The 18,357-nt window shown below is 34.8% G+C and overlaps 1 protein-coding gene across 2 annotated transcripts in view; it reads right to left on the reverse strand.

The window, feature by feature from the left end:
• The window catches only part of prmt3 (protein arginine methyltransferase 3), a 70,673-nt gene that overhangs the window by 49,787 nt on the left and 2,529 nt on the right, over positions 1 to 18,357 (reverse strand). For both annotated transcript variants that reach the window (XM_051114988.1, XM_051114989.1), the window contains exons 6-10: positions 17,819 to 17,975; positions 15,334 to 15,478; positions 13,267 to 13,332; positions 12,631 to 12,752; positions 5,831 to 5,930 (exon numbers count right to left, since the gene is read on the reverse strand). In XM_051114988.1, coding sequence (XP_050970945.1) covers positions 5,831 to 5,930; positions 12,631 to 12,752; positions 13,267 to 13,332; positions 15,334 to 15,478; positions 17,819 to 17,975 — 590 coding nt within the window. The remainder of the gene's footprint in view (positions 1 to 5,830; positions 5,931 to 12,630; positions 12,753 to 13,266; positions 13,333 to 15,333; positions 15,479 to 17,818; positions 17,976 to 18,357) is intronic.

Below are 18,357 nucleotides of genomic sequence, written 5' to 3' on the forward strand. Positions count from 1 at the left end.
TTCCCTCAACAGCCTACTCTAGCATCCTTACGCTACTCAGGTGTAACCGCGGGACTGAAAAGCCATAGCATATGATGGATCATCCTGTGACAACCTTTATTTAGCTTTCTTCTAATTCACTTCTCCTCTCCTCCACCTAGCCAGTGGCAGAAACCATCCCTCTCTTTCTTTTTGCCCCTTAATCTAACCCAGTCTGTTTGTTTTGCTGGGTGTTAAAGTACAGATCAATTGTGTGAGTTATGAAATGACATTACGGCGGCTCAGACCCGTCTCTCCCTGCCAGACGACATCTCGTCCTTCTGAAAATTACCCCCTCTGATTTATCGATTCGTTCTCGCTCTCGTTCACGTGCTTACACGTACACATCCAAACTCAAGACAGCTGAAAAGTAGGACAGCCAACCACCTGGGAGAAACTTTCTCTGACACTCAATAAGACGGAAAATAAAGAGGATGAGACGTTTTGGACTACAGGTGCACCAATGCCAGTTTCCAAGAGACAATTCTTACACTAACCCATTTATTAACTGTAACATTTAAATGAAAAAGCAACAAAAGGTGTTTTTTTATGGTAACTGACACTTTTTTTATGCAGAATAAAGGCAAGCATGTGAATGCAAAAAAATACCAATGCAAACTTGACTGTGCATGACATTATCACATTCAATATTACAAGCACACAGTGTCACATTCTCAGCGGTGCCACAAAGGGCGCTATTGCAGGCGTCAGCATCTTTATGCTCACTGAATTTATGTTATGCTTTCACCTTTAGGTTATGGTTAAGCAACAGTTTAAAGAAAACAAATATGAACGTTTGAAATCAGCTACCTTAAAAACATTTGGTAGACATCAGGGGGAAAAAAAACCTATTGCTCCTTTACAGGGTTAGGTAACTAAGACTAAAACTTTATAAAAAAATAAAAAAAAAAATGTATATTTATAAAAAAATTCAAGAATTTATCTTCCAAAATCTGGCAGTACATTTTGGGAGTTCATGTTTAGTCTCCTATCCTGAAAAGTCTGACTTGCAGAGATGGACTAAAATGAACTCCCAAAACTTACTGCCAGATTTTGGAAGATAAATTCTTGAATCAGAGGTACAAGAGAATGTGATGCTTGTCCTTCAAGAGTCACTCTCAACTTATCTGTCTATAAAGCCTATAAAAAAAAAAAAAGAAAAAAAAAAAAAAAACTGTCTTCATGTATTTCACAACACGTCAGCTTGTTATTCTTATTAAGTCAGGGACATTTCTTAGGATTTTTTACCAAGCAAAGTCTCTGAGAACCTGACACATTGTATTGCTGAAGACTCCAGGTAGGTTGCAGTTCTGGAAAATGGTGGCACTGGAGACTAAACGGTTCCTGATGGTGTCACACCTAATTCTTCACCTTAATTCCTAATTTTTTTGCAGTTAACATGCATCTTTTCTTCTCCACCTGTTTTTTCTGACCATGCAGACTCAACAAGCATTTCGCTGTCCAATGGTCAAGCCTTAACTTTGCAAATTCTTGTAATGCATTAGTATTGCATTCATCTCAAGGGCATTTAATAATTTGGACTTTTCAGTCTGGGTTAAATATCATTTTTGGCTCATTTTATCTGTAAAAGAAAACATGCCTAATAATTATGCACACCTGAATATAAGGAGTTTTTCACTTCCAGCCTTCACGGACATATATCACTTACAAATGATTAAATACAAAATTAATAGTAGTTATTAAGATTGTTGTGGTTTGGAATTGGTAAAATGTGCTTGGGAAAAAAATATGACCAGATTATCAACATGCCTAATAATTATGCACACAGTGTAGAATGTCGTAGAAAAGTTTGTTTATTTCAGTAATTAAACTCAAATTGTGAAACTTGTGTATTAAATAAATTCAATGCACCCAGGCTGAAGTAGTTTAAGTGTTTGGTTCTTTTAATTGTGATGATTTTGGCTCAAATTTAACAAAAACCCACCAATTGAAAACCAATTGTGGTTTTCAAAAAACACAGTGGACCAACACCAGCAGATGACACTACACCCCAAATTATCACAGACTGTGGAAACTTAACACTGGACTTCAAGCAACTTGGGCTATGAGCTTCTCCACCCTTCCTCCAGACTCTGACACCTTGGTTTCCAAATGAAATACAAAACTTGCTCTCATCTGAAAAGAGGACTTTGGACCACTGGGCAACAGTCCATTTCTTCTCCTTAGCCCAGGTAAGACGCCTCTAACATTGTCTGTGGTTCAGGAGTGGTTTAACAAGTGGAACACAACAACTGTAGCCAAATTCCTTGACACATCTGTGTGTGGTGGCTCTTGATGTTTTGGCCTCAGTCCATTCCTTGTGAAGTTCACTCAAATTCTTAAATCGATTTTGCTTGACAAGCCTCTCAAGGCTGCGGTTCTCTCGGTTGGTTGTGCATCTTTTTCTTCCACACTTTTTCCTTCCACTCAACTACCTGTTAACATGCTTGGATACAGCACTCTGTGAACAGCCAGCGTCTTTGGCAATGAATGTTTGTGGCTTACCCTCCTTGTGAAGAATGTCAATGATTGTCTTCTGGACAACTGTCAGATTAGCAGTCTTCCTCATGATTGTGTAGCCTAGTGAACCAAACTGAGAGACCATTTTGAAGGCTCAGGAAACCTTTGCAGGTGTTTTAAGTTGATTAGCTGATTCTCATGTCACCATATTCTGATTTGTTGAGATAGTGAATTAGTGGGTTTTTGTTAAATGTGAGCCAAAATCATTACAATTAAAAGAAACAAAGACTTAAACTACTTCAGTCTGTGTGCACTGAATTTATTTAATACATGAGTTTCACAATTTGAGTTGAATTACTTAAATGAACTTTTCCACAACATTCTAATTTATTGAGATGCACCTGTACACAAAACGCTAAAAAAAAAAAAAGATCACATAAAATATATAAGTAAAAACATTTACAAATTTAAATTATTATAAAAAAATATCTATATTGTACATTTACTATAATCAATAAGGAAAGAATAGCTTTTTGTACTTGCTCAATGAATTTTTAAATTCTTACAATCCATCGTGCACTTTTAAATATCTGTTAGCTTTATAAGTACAATGTAAAAAAAAAAAAAATTATATATATATATATATATATATTTTTTTTTTAACTATTTATTTATTTATTTATTTTTTTGAAATTGTTAAAAAAAAATATTTGAGCAAATTTTTACAAGAAAATAGTATTTCAGTCTTTCTACTTCAACATTTCACACTTATTTTAATGTGTTACTTGCCGTTTCTTTGTAATTATTTGTGAAATGTACAATTTCTGAGAGAAAACGGTTTCGAAGTAAATCCTGCACCACATTTTTTTCATTGCTTATCTTGTACCTTACTTTAATGGTCTGGAAGCTTTTACAGATCAATGTACAGCAATACTTTGCTCACGACCATTTGACCCGATTCAGCATCTAATCCTTTTGGATTGACAAGCACGTCAAAGTTAGATATCGGAGGTGGTGGACCAGGGTGACTGCATTTTTCTGTGGACATGTGTCTCCTACAACTCTGTGTAATAAGGTAATTGTAAAACTATTGTTCCATAACATTTTGAAAAATGATTTTCAGAAAACGGCTGTACGCTCCCCTGCTTTCACAAGGAAATGGTGGCAATGCACAAACACTTCAGACGTTTTCGGAATGAAATTGACGACATTGCACAGATGATGAAGGGCAGGATTTTTAAACCATTTAGCAAGCTGGAGTTGTAATCATAAAATAATGTGCTCCAGTGACCCAAATCTCAGGTTACTTTGTCAAAAGCATTGCGCACACACACACATACAAACACAGGTACATACTGCAAAATCATACACACGTTCGCCGCTGCCTCAGGCAGTGAGTTTGTTGAATTATAGCCCTAACATGCAAATAAAAAGGGACATAATAAAAAACATTTATTATTTCACAATTAACCTGCAAGCGATAAAAAACTCAGAGACAGCAGAAAATCGCATGCAGGTCGAATTCGCATGGGAAGTCCTGGAAATGTCCAAATTTAGAGAGTAATTCTCCAATGTCCTTTTTTCAGCCTGTGGCTAGGTGGCTCGAGTTATGACCTACTTTTCCCCTTTCCTACTGGACTACAAATTAAGGGAACTTAAACAAAGAGTGCAGTGCAATACAAGCTTTTATCGCCTGCCCCTCTGCCAAATCCATAATACCAATTTCTCTGTATTGCTAGGATAAAAATCAAAGCAGTTATCCACAAGATGGCATGCATATAGTCATTTTAACATTATTTTAAAAAGAGTCAAGCACAGCATGAAACGTCCTCATTTTTCAAGCAGCAGCCGTAGGAATAAGTTAAAAGATCAATTTGAATAAATTCACCACTAAGAATAATCACAATAAACGATTCCTCAGCCAAGTAAGAGTTAGAATAATAATGTAAAATGTAACTGATGTCCTGGCTATTGCATTGGCTATTTTACTATGGATGAGCAGTGTTTGATCAGATTTAAAGGGACAGATCTCATAAAAAAAAATGAAAATGTTGTCATCATTTACTCACTAACCTGCAAGTCTTTCTTTCTTCAGTGGAGAATAAAAGAAGACGGAAGTCAATGGTAACCAAAACATGCTGGGTACCAACATACTTAAAATTATCTTCTTTTATGTTCCGCAAATGCAAGAAAGCCATACAGGTTTGAATCAACATGAGGGTGAGTAAATGATGACAGATTTTTCATGTTTGGGTAAATGATCCCTTTAAGATCCAGGGGCCAGTTGTTAAAGTTCAATCTGGGTCAGAATGATCTGGATTTAGAAATCCAATGTTTTGCTATCCAGGATCAGGTAACCCATCTTACTTTTGTGCCAGTTTTTCCAAAGCAAACCTGGATTGGATCACCCAGATGCACACTTTTTCAGATTTCCAAATCTAGATTAATAGTGCTCTTCAGAGCCCATAAAGAGACAAGGTGATTGGTGGAAAAAAATGCATTTTGCATTCTAGTTTTGCATTGCATTTACACAATGTGCCAATGTAGTTTACAATCAGTGTTTTAAAAAAAACAACTTTTTTAAATTAAATATAATATTTTTGTTTGATATTGTCAGATTTTTGGGAAATATTACATATTATATACATATAATATTACGTATTTTTTTAACCAGTTTTAAGGTTTTATTATATTTTTGTTCCTGAAATCCACCAGTACTTATGGATTATTGTGATGTTTTTATCAGCTGTTTTGACTCTCATTCTGACGGCACCCATTCACTGCAGAGGATCCGATGGTGAGCAAATGATGTAATACTAAATTCCTCCAAATCTGTTACGATAAGGCAAACTCATCTACATCTAGAAAGTACATCAATTTTCAGCCAATTTTCATTTTTGGATGAACTATTCCTTTAACGAGTGTGTCTTTTAAAGTTTCACTTCTCATACTTAACATCAGTCATGTCTATATAAATGAGGAGTGATGCCTGGCTTCTAAAATGAGGCATGAAAGTTATGCCATTATGGGTTTTTCCTGCAATATATCATGTATCAATCAACAATACATCATCTCAGCTTTTTCATTTTCCAACACCTGGGCAGGTTTTGAAAAGGGAAATGATTGGGCAGAAAAAAAAGTCGCCGACACATACAAATCCTTTATGTCTAGCTTTGGGTCAAACCCAACTATAATTGTTGCAAATGCAGACTTTTACAGACAAAGCTAGCCATTTTGCTTCAATGAGCAGTGCATTCCATTGCAAAAAAGTACATGTATAGTAAATTTTTCTTCTCACTGGAAAGCATATTAGTATTTACAAAATGAAAAACACTTACAAACATCCACTTACCATCCACTCTGAAACGATGATGTCCACTTTTTCCACAGGAAGGTCAATTTCCTCTATTCTGCCCTTGATAAAGGTGATGGTGTCTTCAAGTTTATTTGATCTAGAGAAATAAAAAATGGAAATAAACTTTTAATCCAACACTTATAGTAGATGTTGGTATATAGATTTTATTAATTACATTAAATTAAATAAATATTTTAAATTATACATTATGTTTTGTTGCAAGTGCTTCAATGAATAATAAAATAAAAATATAGCTGCAAGCAGTGATTACTGAGATTCAAGCACTTTAAGGCATTTAGGCACATATGAAATAGACAGTATGTAGCGAGCCTGTAACTACCCAAAATAAAAAAAATTTAAAAAAGCATTTTTGGCAAATCCAGGTAATTTTCCATAGAAATATTGTGTTTTTTAACATGTATGACTGTTATAGCGCCAGCTGTGGTTCGATCTCCTTAAACCTTTGCATGCTTGTTTAGCATCAGCTGTCATGTGTGCTCAGCAGGTTTCGAGTTTTGAGTTTTCTTTTCAGGCTTTATAGGATTTGGGGTAAATTTGGACAGGCCCGTTTTCTAAAGCCCGTTACAGCTTCCCAAAGGATACATTTCAAATTTTTTTTTAATAAATATTGACCTGGAGAGTCCAGAGAATTGTACTGCAATGTTGTTTTCCCGACTGAATAAAAAAACATAGGAATAGTTCACAAAAGTGTTTTTTGTTTTTTTTTTTACATCTTCTCAATTGTTTAACAAATGATTTGATTGACAGCAGTGGTTCTGGAGGCAAGGTTGTCCGGAATGAGATGTTCCATCATATGATACGAATATTGCGTGCTTGTGCGAAAAACCAAGCAATGTAAAATGCAATATCACCCCAACGTGGCCAGTTGATTTCAAATTTCTAACATACCTGTGGGGCCGTGTGTCAAATAGGCCCACAGAGTTTTGTTCCGATCAGCTTCCGTTAACCTTGTCTAATAGGTGCTCAAACTTATCTGCCATGTTTCCTGAGATATGCAAATGTACTTATAGACACTCGTGGCACTTTGGAACAAGGTTGTGCACAGCGATTTTCATGTTGATAGGGCAAATGGTTGTGTAGGTATAGCCATTTTTATGTTTTTTCATCTCTTATAGCACCACCAAGTGACCAAGCCCTGCGATTTTTGCACTGTGACCTCAGATTGAGCTCTTACGCAAGTGTTCTGAGTTTGGCAAAGATATCTCATTCTGTTCAGGAGTTTTACTAAAATTGGCCAAGCACCTTTCAAACGTTTTGGCATCCATTTGCGACGGTGAGTTGAAAGTTAAACTTTTGTGATAATTATTGATATTCACTCTGCAGAGAGTCTTTCTGCACTGTTTGGTTCCAATCGGGCGAAAAACCTAGGACTAGTTCACAAAAGTTTTTCAGAAAATCCAAAATACCCGAAAATTTCACCTATGACTGACGGCTTAGGGTTGCTGTAGCGCCCCCGTCAGGCCGATTGGGATGAGCCTTGGTGACACTGTCGGTGGTGTGAGTACTACTATCCCTCCAAGTTTCAAGTCTCTACAACTTCTGCACAATCAGTTTTACGTGGAAATTGCTGAACCTTGGCCATTCTAACAATAATAACAGGGTTTCAGCGCTTCGCGCTTGAACCCCTAGTAAAATGAAATAAAATAAAAAGAGCACAAAACACTAAAATAAATAAATTATAAGTTACAAAACGCATGTTACTAGAACACCTTGTCTAAGACAATGAATGTTAATTACGCTAATTTGGCTGGGAGTCCATCTCCTCAAAGACGGCTGCTAATTAATCAAAATTACACACACCACAGCAGACTCACTGGGACAACAACACTAACGGTCCCAATTTGACAGCACCTCCTCCCATGACCTTTTGCACCAAGGGTCAGCAAACTACAGTTTACCTGACTGTTTGTGTGTAAGTGTGAAAACGTGCATGAACACCCCCAACCCCCCCCTTATTTAAATGATCGCTCCCATTTTGACCGGTAACCCTGGGCATCAATCTCTCTAAATACTCCATTATCATGACAGCTAATGTTACTAGGGACAGAGTCATTACTCAAGGCTGCAGAGCGCATTTCTGCCCAACCGATCCTTATCTCTGCACCTTCGCGCTATCACACTCTTCCAGAATCCCATTGTAGCGCTCCCTCTATCCGCCCCTCCTTCGGCGGACTGTCTTGAGCTAGGAAACACTAATCTCATTATTGGGTTAATTTAGAGGACAATGTCAGCTACGGGGGGAGAAAGAGAAGGAGGGGGATTTGGGACGCTTTAATACTTCCCTCCACTGGATGGTACTTGGTTTAGGGAATATGATCCAAGTATATTGACCCTCTGGGACTAATGATTGGATTTAAGTTGTGAAGTGTTCATGACAGACTGGATTATCCACCAAATAACCATCATGACTGGTGTTAAATGGTGTAATCTAGGGAATAAGTACCTAAATTGTTAAAATCATGTGGGGATTATATGGATTTCTGGTGTAAATGCTCCTAAACCATTAATAAAGACACTTACAGAACAAAAAGCCACAGCAACATTTCACCTAATATAAGTGTAACAAAGAATTGATTGTTTTTGACTATCAAATATCCAAAAAAGATTGCAAATCTCAAATATTTAGTATATATTATTTGTCCTGAAAGAATTTATCATTAAGTCCAAAATGAAATTGTGCAATGCACCTGCATTACAGAACTAGTCCATACTAAATATTCCAGAATGTATAAGTTATTGATTCATCTCTTAGTTTATACACTGAAAAAAAAAATAAATAAATAATAATAATAACAATAATAATATAAAACATTGGTGGAGAATTTACTTTTCACTCAGAAACTGCTAGTAAAATAAAATAAAATAAAATAAAATAAAATAAATAAAGGTGGAGGATTTACTTTTTACTCAGAAACAGCTAGTAAAATAAAATAAAATAAAAAATTGGTGCAGGATTTAATTTTCACTCAGAAACTGCTAGTAAAATAAAATAAAATAAAATAAAATAAAATAAAATAAAGGTGGAGGATTTACTTTTTACTCAGAAACAGCTAGTAAAATAGAATAAAAAAAATTGGTGCAGGATTTACTTTTCACTCAGAAACTGCTAGTAAAATAAAATAATAAATAAAATAAAATAAAATAAAATAGAAAAGGTGGAGGATTTACTTTTTACTCAGAAACAGCTAGTAAAATAAAATAAAATAAAAAATTGGTGCAGGATTTAATTTTCACTCAGAAACTGCTAGTAAAGTAAAATAAAATAAAATAAAATAAAATAAAATAAAATAAAATAAAATAAAGGTGGAGGATTTACTTTTTACTCAGAAACAGCTAGTAAAATAGAATAAAAAAAATTGGTGCAGGATTTAGTTTTCACTCAGAAACTGCTAGTAAAATAAAATAAAATAAAATAAAATAAAATAAAGGTGGAGGATTTACTTTTTACTCAGAAACAGCTAGTAAAATAGAATAAAAAAAATTGGTGCAGGATTTACTTTTCACTCAGAAACTGCTAGTAAAATAAAATAATAAATAAAATAAAATAAAATAAAATAAAATAAAATAAAATAGAAAAGGTGGAGGATTTACTTTTTACTCAGAAACAGCTAGTAAAATAATAAAATAAAATAAAAATTGGTGCAGGACTTATTTTTAACTCAGAAACTACTAGAAAATTATACAAAGAAACAATGAAATGAGAAACATACTGATTAAGCATGACATTTTTATACAGAAAGTCTGAAATAGCATGTTCTTGTAAAAAAAAAAAAAATAATAATAATAATAAATCACTTTTATTAACAACTACTGTTTTTTTTATAGTGTACAAAGATGCTTCCATAAATAAAAGTAAACGCTCATGCAGTTACGCTTCTGTACACTAAAAAAAAAAAAAAAAAAAAAAAAAAATTACCAGAAAAAAAGAACCAGCAAGTAACAGATGGAATTAAACATGAAATTAAGTAGAAAAACAAAAATAGTTTTTTTTGTACAATTCCAATAAACTTTGCTTTAATTACTTCTTTGAAAAATCATTTTTACTCTCAAAACTCTGTATTGAGATGTTGTTAATATTCTTGACTCTTTCATGATAAACTGCTTCTGATTTCCCTCATTTGCAGTCCCTGTAAAGTAGGGATGTGCCCGAATCCGAATACTGTGTTCTGATGTGTTACCACACATTTTATATGTTTGTAGATGTTTGTCAGTGGCGCTCAGGATCTGCAAATCATTCGCAAACTTTCTAATAGTCATCTCTCCTTACTCTGTTTATGTGGTAAGTGAAATCTAATGTACTGTAATATAACAGGCTACTGCTAGCAAGCGGCTAATCATGTCCCTTTAGTGGCTCCGTAGAGTGTGTTATTGGTTTTCCGTGCCTTCACGAATTCGGATTCACTATTTGGGCATATTCCTACTGTAAAGTACTTGATTACTCAATTTAAAAGTAAATGGTACTTACAAGACTGTGGAGAACACTTCACTGTACATGCATTTCTTTCAAAGTGTTTGTTTCATTCCTTTAATATTGCTTTTTATGCATATATTAGCATTCAATTAAAAATTAAATTGAGATACTTCATTCTCGCCTCTATAAAGCTGCATAACGCATCTTGCATGTCAGAAACAGCACCATCGGAAAACGCATACACACTCAGGCAGCATGTAGGAGGCGTTGGCCCAACAGCGGCCCAGCGAGCTGTAAAATTAAACTTCATTTTCTTTTCATCCTCCTGCCTGCTCCTGCCTCAGACTTGCATAATAACAATAACCATAATCAAAAAAATCTCCCAGAGACACCACATGTGGTGAGCACATCTCAACTCCAACAAATAAAACGATATTCCTGCTCCTGGATGAAATAGAAGTGCTCTCGGAGGTGATACATGAGGTAATTTTAATGGGCAGATAGGTCGTAAAGGAAGCAGATAGGGCAGCCTGGAGTCCATTTGTATGTTGAGCGTGCGTGTAAGACACAGAGCCGGGATGGAAGTAGGGGAGATTGGAAGTCGACTGGAAAAAGGTAAATGACAGGCCTTTAGGAACGTGACCGCAGCCCGTAAACACACTGGAGTCAACCACTGAGACAAATAAAAAGAGGACTAGTTGGGGGATGAGATTGCAGGGTAATAGAGCTCGCTGGCCCAGGTTTGGTGTGAGAGTGTTTCTCCGGCCAGTTGACAGAACTACCATTTCCCCTTTTAGGCCAATTCTGCATTAGCTGATCTTGTATATCCAATTTAATGACTTATATGTTTGGTTTTCTATAATGTATTCCATATTGTTTGTGCAAATTCTGATGATTGGTCACCAACGTGATGTTATATAGTTGGCTAACATATGTGACCCTGGACCTCAAAACCAGTCGTAAGTAGCACAGGTATATTTGTAACAATAGCCAAAAATACATTGTATGGGTCAAAATTATCGATTTTTCTTTTATGCCAAAAATCATTAGGATATTAGGTAAAGATCATGTTCCATGAAGATATTTTGTAAATTTCCTACCGTAAATATATCAAAACTTAATTTTTGATTAGTAATATGCATTGTTAAGAACTTTAAAGGCGGTTTTCAAAAAATTCTCAATATTTCGATTTTTGTTTGCACCCTCAGATTCCAGATTTTTAAATAGTCGTATCTCAGCCAAATATTGTTCTATCCTAACAAACCATGCATCAATGGAAAGCTTATTTATTCAACTTTCAGATATATATATATATATATATATATATTCAGATCGTAAATCTCAATTTTATAAAATTGACCCTTATGTCTGGTTTTGTGGTCCAGGGTCACATATATCAAACTTGCCAAAACTAAAATTTACTTGTGATGGTCTTTTAAAGCATAATTAATAAACTACAAACCAATCAGTAATTCCTTAGTATAATTTTCCAGTAAAAAAAAAAGTGAAAAAAAAAGGTCATTTATGAATGATTTACATTGGAGCAGTATAATTTTCAGATTGTGACCAATTTTCTTGATGAATAATAATAATTTAAAAAAGTAACATTTATTAATAAAATATTAATATTTCAAGCAAATATATCTAAAAATATGCTTCTAAAAATAAAAACGGACACTTATTTAGTAGTGGGGACAGTAAAACAGCTGATATTGCAAGTAAAAAGAAATAATGGGATATCTGGGCCAGCAAAATATATTAAAAAAAAAAATCATAATTTTACGATTTATGTTTGTTATCTGTGATGTACTCCACATCGCAGCGGCAAATTCCACAGATTTATCAGTAATTGCATTACATGCCACAGTTTACAGCAATTTTTTAATAAATGTATTAACTATGTTGCAGATTTTTGCCGTAAAAATAATAATAATAATAAATTAATTAATTATAAAACACTGTGAAGAAAACTAACAAAACAAATTAAATAAAAATAATTCATGCAAATATAAAAATATGGTGCTGAAATTTTTTTTATTGAGGTCGGGCCAGTAAAAATTCTGTTGAAAAACAGGAAGAAAAAAAAAAAAAAAAAAAAAAAACTTATTGTTGAGCCTCAAAACTGACAGAAAGCTGGATAGTTTGATGGGAAGAAATTGAGGAAAGAATAATGTGGAAAACACTCTGAAGGCCATAAAAGGACTCACATTGATTGAGATGTTTAGAAACACCAAAGAGGAACACAATTTCCAATAGAGTAATTCCATATCTTGTTTTTACTAAAAAAACAAGCATGTATACCCCAAGAGGGCCTTTCTCATACACCCAAGATCCTGTTCATTACTTCAATCCGATGTTGACTCACCTGACAATGTCCATGGCCTGGTAGATGATCTCTGACTGGTCGACAGCAATGACCTTCCTGGCTCCCGCTTTGGCGGCAAACATGGAGAGGATTCCCGTACCACATCCCACATCAAGCACCACCTGCGGGTTAAAGGAGCATTTTGTAACCTTTCCGCGCTATGCCAGCTTGTCTGTGCCATCTTGAGCGTGCAGATGTGTAATAATAGCACCCGAGGCATTTATCATGCTGACAGGGTCTAACCCTTATTTGCCAAAGTCCACTGGCTGGACCACGATGGCCGAGATAAGCCTCTCGTCGTCTACCCCCATTTCACCTTTTTCTTTCCGGCTCAGCGCGTCACCTCAGCATCCATGTTCAACCGCGGCTGGCTAGAGCAGATCTAGCCAATGTCAGCGCAAAATTAATGGTTTGTATATGAGGTGTGGTGTATGTTGTGTGTGTGCGTTGAAGGACCATTATCCTGTTATCAGCCCACTGCAGTTGACACATAAGAACCCCCTTTAAAAAAAAAAATACTGCGGCTTGGTATAATACGAGGGTTTTTTAAATCGCCACTGTCATTACTTCATCGTTGCTTTTTCTACAACACTTAAAAATGCCAAAGTGGCTGGGCTTCAAGAAGCCCATACTCACCTTGTCCTTGAAGACGTCCATGTTGCGGTACATGAAGTCTCGATAGCTCTCAGTGCGCACCTTGTCCTGTCGAAAAACGAGACAACCAAAGTCCTAAGTAATGACACAGTGTCACTATTCTACTTTCCATTAAGAAGACAGAGCGAACCCATCCCAGCGAGAGAGAAATCGTTGAACACGATCCAATCATTCAGAGCAAAAATTTAATTTTAACGCCTTATCCACAGTTAAAGCTGACAGTCAAGGAGCACGCTGGAAATCAAATTAACAATCGTTAAGCAGCATGAAATAAAAATCTCATTTTTAACAGAGTCAAGATTGAATTAGAAAGCAATTCAAAGGATGTGTGACTGGTAATGATTTTTTTTTTTTTTGGAGGGGAGGAGGTTGCTGTTGTTGGGAGTGGAAATTAAAAATTAAATGAAACTGACCCTGACACGTCTTGCTTTGCCAGCAGAATTTCAGCCAGAAATGGCTAATTAACCTGCCAATCAGAATAAGTACCACCCAGAACATACATGATGCCAGGAGCTATTACAATCCAGACCAGAGCCATTACAACACTATATGTATTACATTACATATAGCCATTATGTATCAGTTTAAACCAGAACATGTAAAATAAAATAAAATAATAAAATAAAATAAAATAAAATAAAATAAAATAATACAAAAATCAAAACCACAGTAAAAACATAGTATAATGAAACATTATTACAAATAAAAATATTTCTTTTTTATTTTAATATTTTTTTTAAAATTTAATTCATTCCTTTAACGGTAAATTGGAATTTTCTGCAGCCATTGCTTCAGTATTCAGTTTTTTCAAAATTCATTTTTTGTTTTCCGTGCCTTTTTTGATTAAACGGTTTAAAAGTTGGAATAACTATGATTTTTTTTATCATGTTTTTGAAAGAAGTCTGCATTTATTTGATCAAAAAAAACAAAAAAAAAAGTATTTTGAAATGTCATTACAATTAAAAATAACTTTTTTTCTGTTTTAATGTATTTTAATGTAATTTATTCCTGTAATATTAAATCTGAAGCAGCAGCAACTGCTTCAGTATTCATTGTCTCATAGTCCTTCAGAAATCATTCTGATATGCCGTTTTTGCAGCTTAATATATGGAAATATAATAAACTACCATTTTATTTGATCAAAAGTGACTGTTAAGGCATTTATAATGTTATAAATAACATTCACATATTCTATTCATCAAAATATCATTTAAAAAAAAAATGTATCACTTTGCCCACAAAAATCAACACCTTCAACACTGATCATAAAAACCATTATTAAAAATTTAGTATCAGTAATAACTAATAAAAATATGATATGCTAATACCTGAGCATCAAATCAGCATATTAGAATGGGTTTTCAGAATTTGTGTTTATTCAGGACATCTGATTTGATTTTTATTTAAAAACTCTTTCAAATTATGGCAGAAATTCCATTACCATTCCTGTAGGATTTGATGTTCTGAAGGGAAAACATAAAAAATCTTTTGATTTTTTTGACAAATCAAAAAATCATTTGAGTGCAACTTCTGATGCAGATGACAGAAAAGTTGACTTAACTTTCCTTACATGGAAAGTTTTGTGTTATTTAAAGGGTTAAAGATCGCGGCATCTGACTCGTGACGGTAAACGGCATCATTTTACGGTGGACAGTAAAAGGCGTCAGCGCTTGCGTTGCACCATACAGCTCGCCTCTCCTCTGCAGAGTTTCGACTCTGACGCAAACCACCGTTTAATGCAAGTTGGACAAGGCACCAATCACTGGCCCTCTCCAGGACGTACTGCAGTATGAGAGCTGATGATCCAAACGCTCCTCACTTGAACCTCCCCTACTGCAGTTACAGCACTCAAACAATGACATCCTAATAATAAATCAGGAAAATTGCAGTGTGGGAAAATAAATAATGGCGAATAATGAAAATATGCTGCAGAGAGCACACCATTGCATCTTTTTTTTTTTAAGTAGTTTGCACAAAGTGTGAGTTGCCTGTGACCTTCTGCCTAAGCAAATAAGGCCGTAGATATATGTTAGATGGGGACAGACCTACCTTCAGCATCTCCTCATGGATGCTGTAATGCCCATAAGAGCTAAAGTAGGCCTCGTCTTCATCTTCTCTCAACTCAGCAATGGCCCCTGTGCGTGAAGGGCCACGACTTGTGTCTGCGTTCAGCACTAGACCTTGTGCCAACAATCTGGGGCAATGCAAACAACACACACACACACACACACACATATACATATATATTAAGACAGAGGAAAGCTTGGTCGGTCCACCAGCACACGTGCACGTGCATGTGAGCGCTCGCTCAAAATCTTAACCACTGCAGTGGAATTTTACCCCATCTCTAACTTCTATTGCCCCGCCTCTTTTTTTGCACCTCTATCCACTTCAGTGAGTGTCTTTGAAACTGAACTCTATGCTGCACCCTGCTGGACCCACTTATACATTACACATCTATTGGAGTTGCACAGCTCAAACTCAAAAGTGAGCTATTGTTTCAAATCAGTCACGACTGAAGATAACTTTCTAATGATATATTTACCTAAATAAAATGCTTGCAGACTGTGCCATTATCACAACTGATTGGTTAGGTCATCTTAAATAATGATAATTTGGTTCTAACATGAAGAAATGTAAACTAAAGAGAGACAAAGAAAAGTGTTGCATTGAATTTACTAAGTTAAATTAACTGCCACTGTTCTTGGGTTATGGCAAGTACAAAATTGGATATTGTTCTTGAATTTTGAACTGATTTTCAAGCATCTCTGTGAGAGCTTTCACTTACAGATTAAGTTCTACGTACAAAATTGTGTGACATACCATAACAACAATTGATAGTTAATAGACAAGTGGAATGCGTGTGCAGTAATGTTCTTTTATTGTGTGTATTCCATAATTTAAAAACTGAAATGTGAAATTCATATTGGTTATGTTGTATGTCACATATCCAGTCCACAGATTTTGTATTTACAGTTTTAAGTAGCATTTAAACAGATATTACAAAAATTACAATTTTGTCAGGTCAATTTTTGATTTTGTCAACATTTTTTCTTAAGAAAGTTAAACATGTATACTGAGGAGAACCAAAATATTAAATATTGTGAACGTATATTTACTGAGTAACCCAATATTTTGTTGAGGAGGGTCAAAATGGCAACTTTCACCTGAGATTCAGAACCGGATTACAGCGGGGTAAAATGATTTTAGAAACCTGACGACAATATTATGTTATTTTAACATAGAGACTAGTGAGTTCTGCTATTCTTTGTTGCATTATATGCCAGTGGTGACCATTCAAAAATGGTAAAAAGTACTTTTCAAGTTTTTTCTACAAAGTTTGCATGCCTGTAACTCAAGAAGTATTAACAATATAGTATTGTAACTCATTTCTGAATGGTCACCACTGGCATATAATGCAACAAAGATTGCTAAAGCCAGATTTTACTAATAGACCTACCAATCTGTACAAATAATATAATGATGGTGCCATCTTTCAAAAGTCATTTTTACCCTCCTGTAATTAGGCTCCAAATCTCAGCTGAAAATTGCCATCTGTCTTCTTTTGTGTTCTGCCATACTGATGACAGAATAATTTTTAGATAAACTATCCCTTTAGTCCATTATTCCTTTCATTTTTAAAAAAATTCAAATTCCTTTCAAGGGGTAATTTGCCATAGGCAAAATGGAGTTTTAATAAAAGTTGTCTGTCTATGCAGAAAAAGGGCTTTTTAATTTGTGCAACATGACTAGAGAAAACTGAGAAAAAGGTCTGTCTGATTATCTATGTGTGGGAATACAAAGTACATAAGTACGACATGTAGTTTTCACAACTGTCAATCATCTGCTGCATGACGTATTTTATGAACTTCATACTAACAAGTAGAGCATGTTTTAAGGCATAGGCAATATTGGGTTTCATAAAGAATAAATATTATTATATAAGCAATCAAATCAAAGATGAATAATTACACAAAAGACACTATTGTTGCATAAATGTGAACCTGGACCACAAAACCAGTCATAAGGGTTCATTTTGATTTATACATCACCTGAAAGCTGAATAAATAAGCTTCCCATGGTGTATGGTTTGTTAGAATAGGACAATATTTAGCCGAGATAAAACTATTTGAAAATCTGGAATCTGAGGGTGCAAATAAATCCATAATATTGAGAAAATCACCTTTAAAGTTGTCCAAATGAAGTTCTTAGCAATGCATATTACTACTGTAATCCAAAATTAAGTTTTGATATATTTACAGTAGGACATTTACAAAATATCTTCATGGAACATGATCTTTACTTAATATCCTAATGATTTTTCAGCATAAAAGAAAAAAAAATCAATAATTTTGACCCATGCAATGTATTTTTGGATATTGCTACAAATATACCCGTGCTACTTAAGACTGGTTTTGTGGTCCAGGGTCACAAATATTATTCAACAAGTTGAATAATACTTTTCTTAAGTGTACTGGAGAAAAAGCACTGAATCACAGTGACCCGGTGCACGTGGGGCTAATGTTATACTGACTTGAGTTTGTGCAGATCGTCCATGGCCCGAGCCAGGGCTTCCTCAGCTCTCTGAGCTCTGTCTTCAGCCTTTCTAGCTCTCTGAAGCAGAAGAGGCACCTCATCACTAGCCGCAGGGCTCAATGTCACAGCTGCGGCCTCACTCAACTCTTCAACATCTGACAAAATGTAAGCCAGTAGCACATATGTGTTTCAAACATGTTACAAAAATGACCATTCACTCCACAAGTCACCAAACCCTATCATTCAACAGTTATAAAGTTATAAAATTTATTTTTAAATAATCTTATTCAGCAAGGATGCATTAAACTGACTAAACATGACAGTAAAACACTTATAATATTACAGAACACTTCTATTTCAAATAAATACTTCTATAAATTTATGAGTTATGTATTTTTCAAAGAGCCCTGAAAGAAAAAATAAAAAAACAGAAATCACTGTTTACACACAAAACGTCAGCAGCACAATATTGATCTTAATAAGAAACTGGAGTAATGGCTGCTACAGTATGTTAATATAGTAAACTATATTACTGCC

Source organism: Labeo rohita, chromosome 7 (assembly GCF_022985175.1).
Source record: "Labeo rohita strain BAU-BD-2019 chromosome 7, IGBB_LRoh.1.0, whole genome shotgun sequence".
In the NCBI taxonomy this organism is placed as follows: Eukaryota; Metazoa; Chordata; class Actinopteri; order Cypriniformes; family Cyprinidae; genus Labeo; species Labeo rohita.